The sequence below is a fragment of the Kogia breviceps genome, chromosome 19 (genome assembly GCF_026419965.1).
Source record: "Kogia breviceps isolate mKogBre1 chromosome 19, mKogBre1 haplotype 1, whole genome shotgun sequence".
Taxonomy (NCBI): Eukaryota; Metazoa; Chordata; class Mammalia; order Artiodactyla; family Physeteridae; genus Kogia; species Kogia breviceps.
The window spans coordinates 8,026,739-8,042,945 of record NC_081328.1 but is presented as its reverse complement, the minus strand read 5'-3'; the positions used below and the strand labels follow the sequence as shown (position 1 = coordinate 8,042,945).

General features: G+C 52.2%; 1 protein-coding gene and 5 non-coding genes across 6 annotated transcripts; 4 read left to right on the top strand and 2 right to left on the bottom strand.

Annotated features, from left to right (window-relative positions):
* Positions 1-57: 57 nt before the first annotated feature.
* On the top strand, positions 58-130 carry TRNAK-UUU (transfer RNA lysine (anticodon UUU)). Its single transcript has one exon. It is a non-coding gene; the product is annotated as a tRNA-Lys (tRNA).
* Positions 131-727: 597 nt separating this feature from the next.
* TRNAQ-CUG (transfer RNA glutamine (anticodon CUG)) lies at positions 728-799 on the top strand. The gene has a single exon. It is a non-coding gene; the product is annotated as a tRNA-Gln (tRNA).
* A 437-nt stretch (positions 800-1,236) lies between these two features.
* TRNAL-UAG (transfer RNA leucine (anticodon UAG)) lies at positions 1,237-1,318 on the bottom strand. Its single transcript has one exon. It is a non-coding gene; the product is annotated as a tRNA-Leu (tRNA).
* A 494-nt stretch (positions 1,319-1,812) lies between these two features.
* TRNAR-UCU (transfer RNA arginine (anticodon UCU)) lies at positions 1,813-1,899 on the top strand. The gene is given in 2 exon segments: positions 1,813-1,849; positions 1,864-1,899. It is a non-coding gene; the product is annotated as a tRNA-Arg (tRNA).
* Positions 1,900-2,005: 106 nt separating this feature from the next.
* On the bottom strand, positions 2,006-5,107 carry HES7 (hes family bHLH transcription factor 7). Its single transcript, XM_059046604.2, has 4 exons — positions 4,939-5,107; positions 3,907-4,002; positions 3,246-3,333; positions 2,006-2,912 (listed from the first exon to the last, which is right to left on the bottom strand). Exons 1-4 carry the CDS (start codon positions 4,978-4,980, stop codon positions 2,461-2,463), a joined length of 678 nt encoding a protein of 225 aa, XP_058902587.1. The 5' UTR covers positions 4,981-5,107; the 3' UTR covers positions 2,006-2,460.
* Positions 5,108-6,694: 1,587 nt separating this feature from the next.
* TRNAG-GCC (transfer RNA glycine (anticodon GCC)) lies at positions 6,695-6,765 on the top strand. Its single transcript has one exon. It is a non-coding gene; the product is annotated as a tRNA-Gly (tRNA).
* The last annotated feature ends 9,442 nt before the right edge of the window (positions 6,766-16,207 follow it).

Genomic DNA, 16,207 nt, shown 5'->3' with positions numbered 1-16,207 from the left:
TCAGCATTTTCGTAAATGTAAAACTCTTATAGGAAGTAGAAGCGCTTGAGTAGCAGAGCCCGGATAGCTCAGTCGGTAGAGCATCAGACTTTTAATCTGAGGGTCCAGGGTTCAAGTCCCTGTTCGGGCGCTTGCCGTTTTTTTTTTTTTTCTCCACCGTTACATGACAATCTTTAGAATACTTTTGAGTACAGTAAATAATTCCTTCGAACATAACAGAGGAAAAGAGTAACGCAAGTATTGCTGCCTGGTGTTAAGAGGAAATGGTATTAAGTGAGTCAGGGTTTTATTCAGAAGGCAGAACGAATGACAGTGGAGGGAGAGCAGAGAGATTTTAGAGCAGTGCATATGCGAGCCATACATGCAAATTCAAATTTTCTAGGAGCCACACATTAAAAAGAGTACAAAGAAATAGGTGAAATTTTTTTGAAATTAATTTTAATAACATTTTACTTAACCCATTATATCCTAAATCTTATTTTATCATGTAATCAATATTTTTAAGTTATTAATGAAATTTTAAACATTTTTTTTGTACTGTCGTCTAATTATAGTGTGTATTTTATACTTACATCACATCTAAATTCATATTTCAGGTGCTCGATAGCGGTATCCACCCTAATCCGACAACTCTTTTTCTTGTCTTCTATGAATGGCAAAGTATGGAAAGGCACAGAATAGGAAGTTCAGTAATATATATACTGTCGGAAGCCATACCTAGGGAGTGGGTTCCATGGTGTAATGGTTAGCACTCTGGACTCTGAATCCAGCGATCCGAGTTCAAATCTCGGTGGAACCTTTATATTTCTGTTTTCACTCAATACCAATGTGTTCTATTATATTATTCATTACCTTCATGTATGATATTCTCTTATGTTCTGAAACGATCTGGAAAGAAAATTAAACTAGGATCTTACTTTCTGAGCTTATCAGGCTGGATAATTCGAGCCTGTAGCACACCGTCAAGAGAACATACAGTAAGTCACTTAAATATATAGTAAGTTGCACTAATTTTGATAGGAATGTTATTTGACATGTTAAAGTGGAGATGGATTTTGAAGGTCTGAGGTTTCTTTGGCAGTTTCCCATTATGTATTGGTTTGGGGCTGGGATGCAGACACCAAAGTTCTGTCTGGAATACACGTTAGTGAGACCGCTACCAGGAGTTCTCATAAAAGTAAGTAGTTTCCTTTATGAATTAAAGAGTGCTTAAAGCCTCGAGAAAAACTTCTGGTCTGGCAGCGGTGGGATTCGAACCCACGCCTCCGAAGAGACTGGAGCCTAAATCCAGCGCCTTAGACCGCTCGGCCACGCTACCTGCGTGGGGGAAACTTTACCCCGCAGTCTTCCTAAGAGACTAGAAAGGAGGAGTGGAGCTACAAATAGTTCTGCTAAATTGGCTGGTCTTTGGGAACTATCGAGATTCCTTATGGGAAAGCAGAGAGACCAGAAGAAACAGACACACACAGAAAATTTCCAACAAAACAAGTTTATTCTTATGGGTGGGGCCACATCTGGGAGTGGGATGCGCCTGGACTGGAAGCATCCCCCAAGCGGGCAGCTGGAGCTCTGTACCCGCTCACTCGCTCGCATTCAGTTGCGCTCTCTCCCAGTTTCCTCCACCCCTATGCTCCCGCACTCGCACCTGGCTCACGTGCTTTGTGCACGCTACCTCTTCCAGGCAAGCCTCTGAGGTCCAAACCACGCGCTTCTGTCACACGCCCCGCCCAACTCCCTCACAACCCTCCCCCTCCCCCCGCCCCTTTCCCATTCTAGTACCCGTAAGCCGTGAGACGCCGCCGCCCGCCAGGTGGCTCTGTGGCGCAATGGATAGCGCATTGGACTTCTAGTGACGAAAGAGCGATTCAAAGGTTGTGGGTTCGAATCCCACCAGAGTCGATTTTATTTTATTTTTCCCTTTCCTCTTTATCCTGCTTTTTCTTAAAGGCTCCCATCCCTTCTCCCCCATCCTATCTCACTTTTCCATCTGGTTTCAGTTCCAACCTCAGCCTCCGCTCTGCTCTCTTCATTACTTACCTGTCTGCCCCGGGTCTTGGGCCAAGGAGAGCAGGACTGGGGGGGGGGGCGGGAGACAGAAGGGGAGGGAAAGTGGGCGTGGACGCCGAGATAAAGGCAGGCCCCTGGCTCGGGGACACACGGGGATTTAATAACCATTTTATTCCATGCACTAGGGACTGGGGAAGGGACTGGGGCTGGGCCGGGGGCAGAGAGGGTACAATCCTAGACGCAAAGGGGGCAGGGAGAAGGGACAGGAACCAGGGAAATATATATTTATATAGATACTCTAATATAGACCACATCTCACCCGCGCGCTGCGCCCGCGCGCCCCGCCGCCCTCCCCAACACCTCACCCCAACGCCCGGGTCCCTCTGCTGCGCTCGGGGTGGAGTCTCTACCCCAACCCCCCAGCCCCCGTCCCCACCCCCAACCCCCCAAAGCTCAGGGCCAAGGTCTCCAGAAAGCGGGCGGCGGGGGCGGCGGGGCCTTGGGCGCCCCGTCTTGTCTGTGAGGCGGCGGCGGCGGCGGCAGCAGTCCGGTGAGGGGGGCCGGCGCGCCGGAATCCCCGGCTCGGGGGGAGCAGGGGGACGGGGACCATGCGCAGCGCGGGCTAGGGAGGCCCTTGTGCACTGGGGGGCGCTGGTGTAGCGCGGGGCCAGGCGCTGGGGCGGCGGGGTCCAGCGGTGGGCGCGGCGCTTGGGGCCTCGGATCTACCGGTTCCGGCCGGGGCGGCTTGGGGCGCAGGTAACCTTGCAGCGCGGAGAAGAGCTGGGCTCGGGCGGCCGGGCTGGCGTCGTGCGCGAAGGCCGCCAGGCGAAGCAGGCACTCGCGGAAGCCGGACAAGTAGCAGCTGGCGAGCGCCTCGGCGTCCTGGGCTGGGGACCGGGGAACACCTGAAGCCGCGGCAGCGGGTACGGCCGGCGGGAGGACGGGCGGGCAGGGCAGGGCAGGGCAGGGGTCCCAGAAGGGGAGGAGGGGACGGGGCACAGAGATAACCGAGGCCGGACAGGCGCACAGAGATAGGAAGCCAGATGGACCGACAGAGGGAGAAAATGAGGGAGACACAGAGACAGACACGCGCGGGTGTTATTATTAACCTCGCCTCGGAGCGGAGCATGCCACTCCCCAAGCCCACCGTCCACCATAGCGTCCGCCCCATCTACCCCGGCCCGGGCCCCAGTGAATTCCCCCCTCCCTCCCTCCGCTGCCCCACCCCCGCGCTGTACCCGGGGGCTCCACCCGGCTTCGCTCCCTCAAGTAGCCCACGGCGAACTCCAGTATCTCTGCTTTCTCCAGCTTCGGGTTCCGGAGGTTCTACAGATGGGAGGGGAGGGCGCAGAGACAGAAAGGGGTGGGGAGAGAGGGGGAAAGTGGCAGGGGGAAGAAGGGAGGGGGGATGCGGGAGCTGAGGGTGCCCCTGGATCGCGTTTGTGCGCGGACCACAGAGCGCGCTACCGAATGCGGAGTGGAGATGACCAAGAATGGTCCTGGCCCACCCTGAGACGAAACTGTCCAACCCGAGGGGATGAAACCAACCCACAGTGTGCGGAGCGGATTTGAACTGCAAACCCGGGGAATGAAATTAACTACCCCGCTGGCTATCTTGGGGAGTGTGGGGGAGGAGGAGGGAGAATTTACAGACCCCAAGGTTGAAACTGACTGACCCCCGGGAATGAAATTTACAGAGCCGGGTGTGAAACTTACAGACCCGAGGGGTGGCGATGAAGATCGCGTTCTGAGAGCGAGAGGGGGTCTGGGACGGGATTCGAAGGGTCAGGATGCCTTGGGGCCAGGGTCGCCAAAGCAGCATATGTCCCCACCCAAGTGGGAAGCCCTGAGACAGGAGGACGGAATGCTTGGGAGTCCGATGATGGCAGAAGAACTGACCTGGTCTCGGGTCCGCTCCAGCAGCAGCAGCCTCAGTTCTTCCAGGCTGCGGTTGATGCGGTCCCGGCGCCGCTTCTCCACAAGCGGCTTCAGCATCTGCGACCAGCAGGAAAGGGAGAGCAGGCCGACCCGACCGAGACTCAGCGCGGCCGCGCGGGCGTCGGAATCCCGCCGCTGGGATAGTCCGGCCTCCACCCCTTCCCCAAGACGCCAGAGAACCTAAGGCCGGGCCCATTCGATCCCTCTCCGCTCCCCCTCCCAACGCCCCTAGAGTCAATTTCTGTAGCTCGCCTCCTCTCTCTCCCGGGTCTTCTGCATTCTCCTCTCTCATTCTTGTCCTCCCTCCTCCCCTCTCTGTGTCTCTCCTCCTCCTCTTTTCTCTCTACGTCTCCGTCTCGTGCAGTGTTTCTCTGTCTCAGTGGAGAACTTTGGGGGCCCCCTTTGCGCCCAGACACGTGGGCCGCAAGGCGCCGGGCTGAGTTGGTGGCCCTGAGTGTAGAAAGGCAGATACCCAGCGCGACCGCGCCCCCTCTTCTCCCACTAACCCGTCTGTGCGGTCACCCTTCTCCGCTGGTTCTAAAATCTTCCACCTGGGCTCGGGCCTCTGGAACCAATGCCCTCCGGGCCTTCTCTTACAAGGCTGCATTGGCCCAGCTCCGGCTCACAGCCCGCGTGGAGCAAGTACCTATCCTCTCCGCTTTTTGTTTCCACTCTCCTCCCTTAGCTCTGTGCTCCTCCTGCTTATTTTACTCGTACTCTGACCCCCGCCCAAGCCCGCCAGGCCGCAAGGTGTCAACAGCCATTACCCACCCCCCAGACCTCTGCTGCTGCCGCCCACCCAGTGCCAGCTCTGACGCTGACCCCTTCTCCATACTTCGCAGCTTCCTCCCCAGCTCCTGGCTCCTCGGGTCCCCCGCGCACCTCTCCCCCTTCCAGCCCTGCATCTCCAGCCTCTTCTCTGACCTTCGGTCTCAGGGGCCCTGACCCCTGACCAGCCCAGGGACCTCTGCTTCCTCCCCTCCCGCCTCTTACCTTGGGGCCGTCCCTATTCTCGGCTCGATCCCGGGTGACCATCGCTCCTCCGGACCCTTGTGTGGACCGAGTCCCCGCTCTCCCTGAGCCTTATATCCCGCAGGCTCCCGAGTACGGGGTGGTAAAGACCCGGACCCGCCCCTTCGGCACCTGGCTCCTGCCCGACTCTACCCTGGGCACGAGGCTCCCGGAAAGGGGAGGAGCACAAGGGGGAGGGGTACGAGTGGAACTGGCCTGGGAGTGTGGGAAATGAGAGGCCAGTGCAGCACCGGCTGTTTAAGGACCATAAGGCTGTATAATGAGGCGGGACCCAGCTGAAGGGAGGAGGTAATTAGAAGAGAGAGTTGAGAAGTTTGGGGATAGAACTCAGGAGTGGAGTTCAGAGTTCCCCCTGTTCACTATTTCAGCTCTTTTGGGAGCTCACTGTACCCCCCACTAACCCTGAAATCGAAAAGTTTGCACCCCTCAGCCCCTAGGCTGGATCCTATACATCTTTCCCCAAAATTCACCTCCTACTTGAGATACTGAGCCACCTGAGTGTGCTGGCTGGATGCGTTTATTCAACTGGGACTTTGTCTGCAGGTGGAAGAGAAGCTTCTTTCAATCTAAGTCAGTCATATTCACTTCCCCAATATCTGCGTGTTCATTGTGCCCGCTGGGCACTGGTCTAGGCTGGGACCGTTCATACCGAGGTATGGACTGGAGGCCCAGTGTATTCCTGCAAGATTCAGTAGAAAACGCTGATGTGTTGTCAAGTAGCTATTTTAGAAGCACAGTGAAGTAGGTGCCCTGGGAAAGGGCCATCGTGAGGGACGGCTGGACTGGGGTGGGGAAAGCCTCATGGAACAGGAAGCAAGGCTTTGAAGCACGGGTGGAGAGATCTTTCCACTTAGAAGTATTTGATTCAAAACTAATTATAGGAGATTCAGGGGTGCGGCTGCCAGGACACCTGGTACAAGTGCGCTCGTGTTGCTTGCTCCTGGGGACCCCTCGTGATTACGGGGGGGACAAGGAGAAGGCAGTCTTCTTAAAAAGATAAGAAAGGGAACAAAAAAGGGATTAACACCCACCTCAAACCAAGAGCATGCCGCTCTGCAGAACGATGCGGAGACTTGGAGGCTTCAAGACAAAGTGCCCGAGAAGATAAAATCATAGATTTAACGGGACGGCAAGAATGCCAGGGACAAGGACACAGAAAGACACACTGGCGTTGCAGACCGAGTCAGAAGATAGCTGCGGAGTCAGAGACGGATGGGGCTCCTCCGAGCCCTCCCAGCGCCGGTCCACAGCTTGGTTTTTTCACGGAGCCTGCCTTGCCAAAGTCCGAGCCAGGGGAACGCAGACCTTGGGGAGGGCGCTCCCATTTGGGATCAGGGAACCCAGCACATCCCACCTCCCCCTACCTGAGCCAAATGGGAGCGCAGATGTGTGGCCCTAGAACCCCCCGCTGCCCCCCTCCTTGGGAACCTGGGCTGGGCTGAGTTTTTCTCACCTGCACGCGAGGCTTGGGGCCCCCGGCGGCAGTTCGCACCCGGGTGTGGGGCCGCCCCTGGCCATATGGGGCGACTTTATGGCCGGGTGACCGGATCCAGGCGGGAGGAAGGATGGCCTGGCGCTCCACCCATGTCAACTATTGGGACCATTTCTCTGCGAAGCCCCTGGCTATAAAGCCTTCCTGGCCCTAAAGCCTCTCTGGCCGTGGTCGCCTCGACTCCTTACAAACTGAGTTGGATCTGCCGAAGCTTGACGTTCGCTTGCATTGGTGGTTCAGTGGTAGAATTCTCGCCTGCCACGCGGGAGGCCCGGGTTCGATTCCCGGCCAATGCACTTCCTGACTTTTCGTCCTTTCTCCAAAGATGTCTTTTCTGATGTATTTGAAAGGCATCTTTACGTTTCTACCAAATATTAATACTTAGCTTTTTTACTCTGTCGCAGAGTTTGAGACGCCGGATCCAGACCCTGACTTCGAACGTCCTCACATTCCCAATCCTCCCAGCCTGGGGGTCCGGCTGTCCACACCCCTCCCTCCGCCCCCTGCCCGCACCTCCGCAGGCGTGACCCTGAGAAAGGACCCGGCGCTGGGATCCCTGCCCCGGGGGTCCTCTCAGCCCTCCGCGGGGGAGGGGCGAGGTCCTCCGCCCCTTGCGCTCTAAGGCCCATGCTCTTCTTTCCTTTTCTCTTCCTCGCTCTCTCTCTCAAGTTTCTGTTCTCTGGAGTCCGCCTTCTTTTTCTAAGTCCAGGGTCACGACCTTTTTGGCCCGACTTCTATCGGTGTCTCTGTCTCTTTCACATTCTTTCCAGGTATTTTCACAACGGCTACGCTGGGTCTCTCTGGGTCTTCTGTGGTCTCTGTATCTCTGGCTCCGGGTCTCTCCAGCCTCTGCATCTCTTTCCGCGTATGCGTCTCGATCTCTGGGCTCGTCTCTCCAGGACTCTGTCGCCTCCCGGCCCTCTGTGCTCCCACGCTCCGGCCATCCCTTGGGAAGCTCGCTCACACCTCCAGGTTCCTGCCACTCCCCGCCCGCCCCTTCCCGGCCGCTTTGATCCCGCACGCGTCGGGCCGGCGGGCGGCCGGGCTCCCGCCAGCTGCCGCGGCCACTTGTGAGCGGGGGCGGGGTGGCCCGGGCGCCCGGGCTCGGGCGCTGGTTTTCCGCCGTCGCCCCCCGCGCTCGCGCCCCTCCTCCGGGCACAGTCTCCGGCTGCTGCCCGGGGTGCCGCGGGCCCGCGTCTCTAGTTCGCTGAGTCTGGTCCCTCTCAGTCCCTCTCTCTGGAACTCGCCCCGGGTCCGGGTCTCTGCCTCTGGATCCTGTCTCTTCCAGCTCCATCTGGGCTTCACTTCCTGCTTCATCTGGGATAGGCATGGGGTCTGTCTTTTTCGTCTCTGGATCGTGTCAGCGACTGGGAATGCTCTCTTCTCAACTGTAAGGCGTGACAGTGGCCCCCAGAAGGAAACTGTACAACTGTCTGGGCATCTGTATGCCATTGTGCACAGCCGCTGTACTCAGTCATGAAACCGCTATTTATGGAGGGCCTTTGGTGCACCAAATGTTGTTAGGCATTGAGGGTGCCTCGGATCTGGGCTCTCCTTACATTTACATTATGGTGGGGGCGGGGAGGAGACAGAAAATAACTAAGAAAGCAGAAAATAACCTAAGATGGTTATGAGGGTGGGGCCGGGGACAACCGGTCGTGGCGAGGACCTGAGAGTGAAGGGCTACTTTATTCTGGGTGATCGCGTAATAGGGAAGAACCTTTGTGTTCTCTTACAACCTAATCACTAACGGGATGTTGCCTATAATCTTAAATTACACATAATGGCCCGTCTCTGGGAACCCTGCCTCCCAGGTAATGAGCATTAAGATAAAATACCTTTGTTAGCTCACAAGAAACATCCTGACTAGGCCCACCTGTGCAGGAAGGAAGACATAAACACATCCCTTCTGGAGGCTGACCAGAACCAAGAAATGTTTGACTTTACTCCCTCCCCTTTTGGTATAAAAGAAACTGAATTCTAACTCAGGCAAGATGGTTCTTTGGGACGGAAGTCCACCATCTTCTTGGTCAGCTGGCTTTCCAAGTAAAGTAGCTGTTTCTTGCCCCCCACAGCTCATCTCTTGATTTACGGGCTTGTAGCAGTGAGCCGTAGGAGCTTGGACTTGGTGAGCAAGCCTTGCTGCTCGCGGCCAGCTGGCCCTGCTTGGGGGATTCTCAGGTAAGGCCCTATAGCAGCTGCCAGGACCACGTGTCCTGAGGCTCTGCCCTTCAAAATTCCCAGAAGCAGCACCGACTGCCCCAGCACTTGGCAGTTGGAGCAAGGAATCCACGTTTGCGAGCTAAAGGGCTCCATACTGTAGGGTAAGTCACTCCGCTGTGTACAGCGGGAAACTTTATTTCCTCTATGTTTGGGGTTTTTTGTCTGGAATAAGCCAATTTGTTTTGCATTTGAGTCGGGGTACCTGGTTGGAGAGAGGAAAGAGTTGTTGAACTTTTACCTAATTTGTGAACCGGTTCGTTTGTTTCTTTGGATGCTAGCGTTTGTGTGTGCCGTTTGTGTTTTGTTTGTCTTGCATTTCTGTATTTAAAAATGGGGCAGTGTTTCAACTATCCCTAAAGAAAGTCCTCTGAGGCACGTTTTGATAAGTGATCGGATTACAGCCAAGAACCCATGAGTGGGACGAATATATTTTATTGAAACAATGTGTGGCCATAATACCTGTTAGGGTCTCCAGAAGGGGTTTAGGCGCGGTTATCTTGGGACCCTGTGCACCATGTACTGCTACCCTTGCTGTGCTAATTGTGTCATTTGTGGTTTCCTGTGTCGTTGGTATATGTAAAACCCCAAGACCAAACTTGAGGATTTATTTAGGATTTTCTGTTGTCCTTCGGGTTTTTCATTTCATTTTGTTTGGTACTGTTTCTCCATTTACAACCAAATCAGTTTTGCGATATTTAGAGCTTTTACTGATGTCAAATGGAGGAAAGGAACAACAGGGGGGAAAAAAAAAAGTCTGTGGGACATTCCCAGAGAGAAGAGAAGGGTTCCACTTGGTTCCTAAAATCACCAAAAGCCCCATCCCAGAATTCAGCCCAGCTGGTTGATGCCGAAGAAAAAACACATCCTTTTGACGGTTAGAAATGATCAGTTGCCATTTATGATTTTTTGGTGGCTATTCTGTGAAAAAGCAGGGAAGAATAATGAAATCCTTTATGTGTAAGCATTTGTGCTATTACATCAGGGAAAATTTTAAAAAGGAAGGGAGTGAGAGCGAGAATATGTTGCTTCAAACCTTAACTCCTCCAGCCAAGCAAGCTGTCTTAGCTGCTCTGACCATTAAGCCAATATATCCACTCCTTCCACCACCTTGCGCTCCTCTCCAGCCCCACATCCCGACACTGGGGCTCAGGCCTTCCCCTCCTCATAGGGATCAATTAGAAAATCCTGTGTTTGTTAGTTTCTGGGGCACAGGGACTTGGTCTGGTATTGTCACATAAGACCCAACTGGGCACCCAGTTTGGGCCAGAAGGCACTCCTGGGGCGGGGCGATTTCCCTTATGCCGTTATCTCATAGGGGGCCTGAATGCAGATGGCTGGCTGGCGGGGCTTCTCAGACTTGTCTAATTGGAAAGATTGCAACCCTACTTTACAGGGAGGATCCTTTATACCTGAAGCCCACTTGGCAGCCCCCACAGCTGAACCCAATTGGGACCTTATTGGCGCACTGCTTATTAGTGCACCTTGGCAGGGCTTTGAAAACGGGAACCAAAGCAAAAGGGTTTGAACAAAATTCAAAAAATTCAGCAAAACAGGGCTTCCCGGGTGGCGCAGTGGTTGAGAATCCGCCTGCCGATGCAGGGGACACGGGTTCGTGCCCCGGTCCGGGAAGATCCCACATGCCGCAGAGCGGCTGGGCCCGTGAGCCATAGGCCGCTGAGCCTGTGCGTCCGGAGCCTGCGCTCCTCAATGGGAGAGGCCACAACAGTGAGGCCCGCGTATCACAAAAAAAAAAAAAAAAAAAAAAATCATACTAATAGAGACCCCGAGGCCCCTGAAAATATTAGAATGGTAAATTTGACATTTTGGGGGGCAAAGTGCCTCAGATATCAGGAGAGAAATGCAAAGATGAGATGGTGCTTGACTGAACCCTTCTCAACTGGTAGTTGTTCCCTGTTGAACACTTTAAAAGCAACAACAGGGCTTCCCCCTGGTGGTGCAGTGGTTGAGAGTCCGCCTGCCGATGAAGGGGACGCGGGTTCGTGCCCCGCTCCGGGAGGATCCCACGTGCCGCGGAGCGGCTGGGCCCGTGAGCCATGGCCGCTGAGTCTGCGCGTCCGGAGCCTGTGCTCCGCAACGGGAGAGGCCGCAGCAGTGAGAGGCCCGCGTACCGGAAAAAAAAAGAATGCTGAGATAAACCTCAAACTCTGCTTCTTTGCGAAGTTTAAACCTACTAAGCAAAACAATCCAGTGGCCGTTTTATATAACATCACAATTGATGCAGACCAATAAATAAACCTCTGTGGGTTTATTTAAAGAAAATAATGAACGGTGCTTGCAGAAAACCATGAGAGTAAATCGAGCACAGCTGCTCTGAGTACCTCATCCACATAGAGCCCTATGATGTCAACTCTCTCGATGTGTGTGTGAACATCAATCTGGAAAACCCTGGCACTAGCCCTGAAGCCTACTTGGAGATGGCCAAGAACTTCAGTATCCCTTTCTATCAATAGAAGAAAAAAAAGAAAAGAAAAGAAATCATACACTGAAAAGGAACATCATTAATATACGTCGAGAGACTAATTTAACTTGGGATAAGGCCTTGCCAGTTGCCCTGCTCACAGAAGCAAGCTTAAGTTAAGCCCCTTTGAAATATTGTGTGATAGGCCATTTCAGGTGTCTGCCCAGAAGGAGAATCTATAAATGCTCTAAAACCCAGCGTTTGCCGATTATGTAAAAACGTTGGGCACTATACTCATCTCTGTTCATGAATTTGGGGGTCAGAGCTGGAGGGTAAACATGGAGGAGCCCTTGGAAGATAGATGGCTTTTAATGCCATGAGACTGGAGTGCGTAGGGAGAGAGTGTGGAGAGAGGAGAGAAGGCGCGTGGAGCACCCCAGCATTTAGAGGTCAGGTTGAGGAGGAAGGCTTGTCAAAGGGATGTAGAGTTAGAGAAGTAGCAGAAGAGCCAAGTGACCTGGAGACCAAGAAAAGAGAGCGTGTGAAGTAGGGAGCCGGCAGCTCTAGCTAAGCTGCTGGGAGGTCAAGTAAGAAGGGAGCTAAGCAACCAGCCGGTGTAGCTCTTAGAGATCACAGACGACCTGGGGGGAGAGTGACTCTGAGCGGCCCCACTCGAGTGGGTCGAGGTGAGGACGGGATGTGAAGGCATGCGGACGGTGGCTGCAGACACAACTCTGTCAAGCTTTGCCGTGAATGGGGAGGGGCGTTGTTGGCAGCCTGAGCACGAGAAAGAGATGAGGGTTGCTAGAGTGTGTGTGATGCCGGTGGGAGTAACCAAGCGTGGGTGGGTGCGTAGACGTGGCTCGCTACCAGGTGGAGAAATGGGTCTCGGGTAGTAGGGAAGACTCCTCGTCCCCAGAGAGATGGGGAAGACGGGGTGGGGGTCACTTAGAGTGTGCGAAGGATGAGGCGTTTCCCTCTAGTGGTTCCTGTTTTCCCAAAGAATGAATTAATCCTGTGATAAACCATAATGGAAAAGAATATGAAAAAGAATATATATGTGTGTGTGTGTGTGTGTGTGTGTGTGTGTGTGTAACTGAATCACTTAGAAGTAGACATAGAAATTAGCACAACACTGTAAGTCAACTATACTTCAATAAAAGAGAATTTTTAAAGAAAGAATGAATCAAGCTTCTTGCTGGAGGAGAGAGAGCTATATAGGTCCTTTGAGGAGAAAGAAGGTGTGAAATGTTCATTTTGGGGAGTAGGAAAACAAACCTTCTAGGATAGAGTAGGATTTCTGGGCAGGTTGAGAGTCCATTTGAGATGTGGAATCAAAAATTACAATTTCAGAGGTGAATGCACCATGAAGCTAATGAAATGTACAATTCAGGACCCCTCACTTACTCAGGCCCCTGGGAGGGTCCCGGCAAATGCTCACACGGCCATATGCTTCTGTAAAACTTGCCAAAATAAGGTACTTTAACTGCAAATGGCAAAGCCCACTGTCTGTTTTCACTCCAGCTTCCCCTCTGTCACCCTTCCCCTTCCCCCGCCCCCGGTGTTGGAGTCGCTGTGGGCATTCGAGGGTATGTTAATGGTAATGCAGTTAATGTGGCTCCCAGTCACTTGCACACACAGTTAAGCTAGCCCAGCCATCCTGGTGTGGGGATGGCTTCCAGGGAAGCTCCTGCCACCTGTGCCCACTCACTAGCCGTCATGCAGTGAGGGTGCAAAGCCCAAGGGCACATGTGATATGTGATATGCATCCAGTGCTCTTGTCACTATAAGTACTTGGGTGGTAGAGGAAAAATGAGATTTGAAATATACGAAGTCAGTAGCCAGTCTGTGGAGAGTATTACAGGGGTATGCAGGCAAGGAATGGATACCAATAAGGTGTTTTTCTGGACTTTGTAACCTTTGTGGCATTTGCCAGCCGTTTCAGTTTGTAAGCTGTGATCTCTTGTTTCACTGTAAATATTTTTTTTCATCTTTATTGGAGCATAATTGCTTTACACTGTAAACATTACTTTTTGTACCTGGTTTTATATTATTTGCTTAAAAAGCTCTCACCCCCAAAGACAATTATATACACCTCGGGCTCCCCAAACCTGAGACCGGTTGGCCTGGTTGGGGGATTTTCTCCAGCCACGGCTCCTGTGTAGATGTGGCTGGGAGGGCATATGCTCCACACCCATTCCCAGGGTTTCGAAGGCTATGGGTTGGGGCCCTCTGTGGATGGCACGCCTCCGTGTCAGCGCAGGCCTGTGTGCGTGTGCCTCGTGGGTGTCTGTGTACATGGTGTGTGTATGGGGGTCCGGGCCTCTGCCTGTTCCTGGATGCCCTCTCAACAAGGGGCCGCGTCAGTGCTTGGGGGAGGGGAGCTCGTGTCCCACACGCGCTGGGGCCCTAGGGAGGCGGGAGGCGGGGAAGGAGCTGAGACAGCACAGCTGGCCTAGTGTCGCTGCTTCCCCTCCCCCGCTGCGACGTCTCCCTGGGCCTGGGTTCCGAGGCTCAGCTCCTCCCTCTTTGTTCTTCAAAGAGAAGGCTGACTTCCTGGGACCCCCTGGGTCCTGGGAAGAGCGAGTTCCTGGAGAGTTGGGACCTGGGGGATGGGGGTGGGGAAGTAGGAGGCCCAGGCCCCTGGGCCAGGGGAAGAATCAGGATAGAAGACCCCTATAGAGCCCCAAACAAAACAGACAATAATCCCTGCACATACGTCCTTGTGGGGGAAACCGGTCAAATGCACATCGTACAGCATTTATCATTTGTCAGTCGGTGATAAGTGCTGTGGAGAAAAGTGAAGCAAGGAAGAGTGGAGAGTGGGAATTGTGACTTTAGGCAGCAAGATGAGGGAAGGACTCCCTGAGAAGGTGAAATTTACAGAGGTGAGGGCACAAGCTACAGGGCCACCTGGGGTAAAAGCAGCCCAGACAGAGGGCTTCCCTGGTGGCGCAGTGGTTGAGAATCCGCCTGCCGATGCAGGAGACACGGGTTCGTGCCCTGGTCCGGGAGGATCCCACATGCCGCGGAGCGACTGGGCCCGTGAGCCATGGCCGCTGAGCCTGTGCGTCCGGAGCCTGTGCTCCGCAACGCGAGAGGCCACAACAGTGAGAGGCCCACATACCACAAAAAAAAAAAAAAAAAAAAAAAAAGCAGCCCAGACAGAGGGGCAGGCTGGCTAGAAGGACGACCTGCCGGCCTTGTCAAGGGAACAGAGAGCAGCAGGGAGCGGCGTGGGGTCGTCTGGAGTGGAGGTAGCAGGTGAGAGCTGAGCGACAAAGCAGGAGGCTGATTATGTAGAACCTTCTAGGCCGTTGCAAGGACTCTGTCGCCTCTGAGTGTAATATGAAGCCATTGGAGGATTTTTTTCCCCCTAGCTTTTTTGGTTTGTTTGTTTTTGGAACTTTTAATTTTTATATAATTTCAAACTTTCAGAAAAGTTACAAAAAAGTACAAGGATTATACATCAACTGTTCTTCAATTTAAAAAAAAAAAAAGGAAGAAAGTACAAGGAGCTCCTGTGTACTCTTTTCTCTATTAATTGTTTGCATTTGCTCCGTTTGCTTTATCATTTCTCTCCAAATAGAATATAGATATAAAATATTCGTTTTCTGAATAATTTGGGGGTAAATTGAAAACATCAGGCCCTTTTGCCTAAGTTACTCAGTGTGTTTTCTGAGAATGAGGACATTTGTAGTAATAATAGTACATAGTAGTACAGCTGTCAACATCAGAATATTAAAATTAATATAATACTATTATTTAATGCCAGTCCATACTTAAATTTCCTCAAGTGTTTCAATTATGTCCTTTATAGCCCTTTTTCCCAATCCAGGATTCCATCCAGGATCCCACACTGCTTTTAGTTGTTCTGTCTGTTCAGTTTCATTTAATCTGGAAGATTCTTGATCTTCATTTTTTTTATATATATATCTCCTGGAGTTAAAAAAGTTTGGAAATATAGTTGATTTACAATGTTGTGCTCACTTCTGCTGTACAGCAAAGTGACTCACTTATATTATTATTTTTCATTTTCTTTTCCATCATGGTTTTATCGCAGGATACTGAATATAGTTCCCTGTGCTATACAGTAGGACGTTGTTGTTTAGCATCCTATATATAATAGTTTACTAATCCCAAACTCCCAATCCTTCCCTCCCCACCTCTCCTCCTGCTTGGCAACCCCAAATCTGTTCTCTATGTCTGTGAGTCTGTTGCTGTTTCATAGATATGTTCATTTGTGTTGTATTTTAGAGTCCACGTATAAGTAATATCATATGGTATTTGTCTTTCTCTTTCTGACTTACTTCACTTAGTATGATAATTTCTAGGTCCATCTATGTTGCTGCAAATGGCATTATTTCATTGTTTTTGATGGCTGAGTAATATTCCATTGTGTATACACACATCTTCTTTATCCATTCATCTGTCGATGGACATTTAGATTGTTTCCATGTCTTGGCCATTGTAAATAGTGCTGCTGTGAACATAGGGGTGCATGTATCTTTTTGAATTATAGTTTTGTCTGGGTATATGCCCAGGAGTGGGATTGCTGGATCATATGGCAACTCTATTTTTAGTTCCTTGAGGAACCTCCATACAGTTTTCCATAGTGGCTGCACCAATTTACACTCCCACCAACAGTGTAAGAGGGTTCCCTTTTCTGCACACCGTCTCCAGCATTTATTATTTGTAGGCTTTTTAATGATGGGCATTCTGACCGGTGTGAGGTGGTACCTCATTGTAGTTTTTTTTTTTTGAAGATGTTGGGGGTAGGAGTTTATTAATTAATTAATTAATTAATTTTTGCTGTGTTGGCTCTTCGTTTCTGTGCGAGGGCTTTCTCTAGTTGCCACTCTTCAGCGCGGTACGCGGGCCTCTCACTATCGCGGCCTCTCCCGTTGCGGAGCACAGGCTCCGGACGCGCAGGCTCAGCGGCCATGGCTCACGGGCCCAGCCGCTCCGCGGCATGTGGGATCTTCCCGGACCGGAGCTCGAACCCGTGTGCCCTCCATTAGCAGGCAGATTCTCAACCACTGCGCCACCAGGGAAGCCCCTCATTGCAGTTTTGACTTGCATTTCTCTAGTAATTA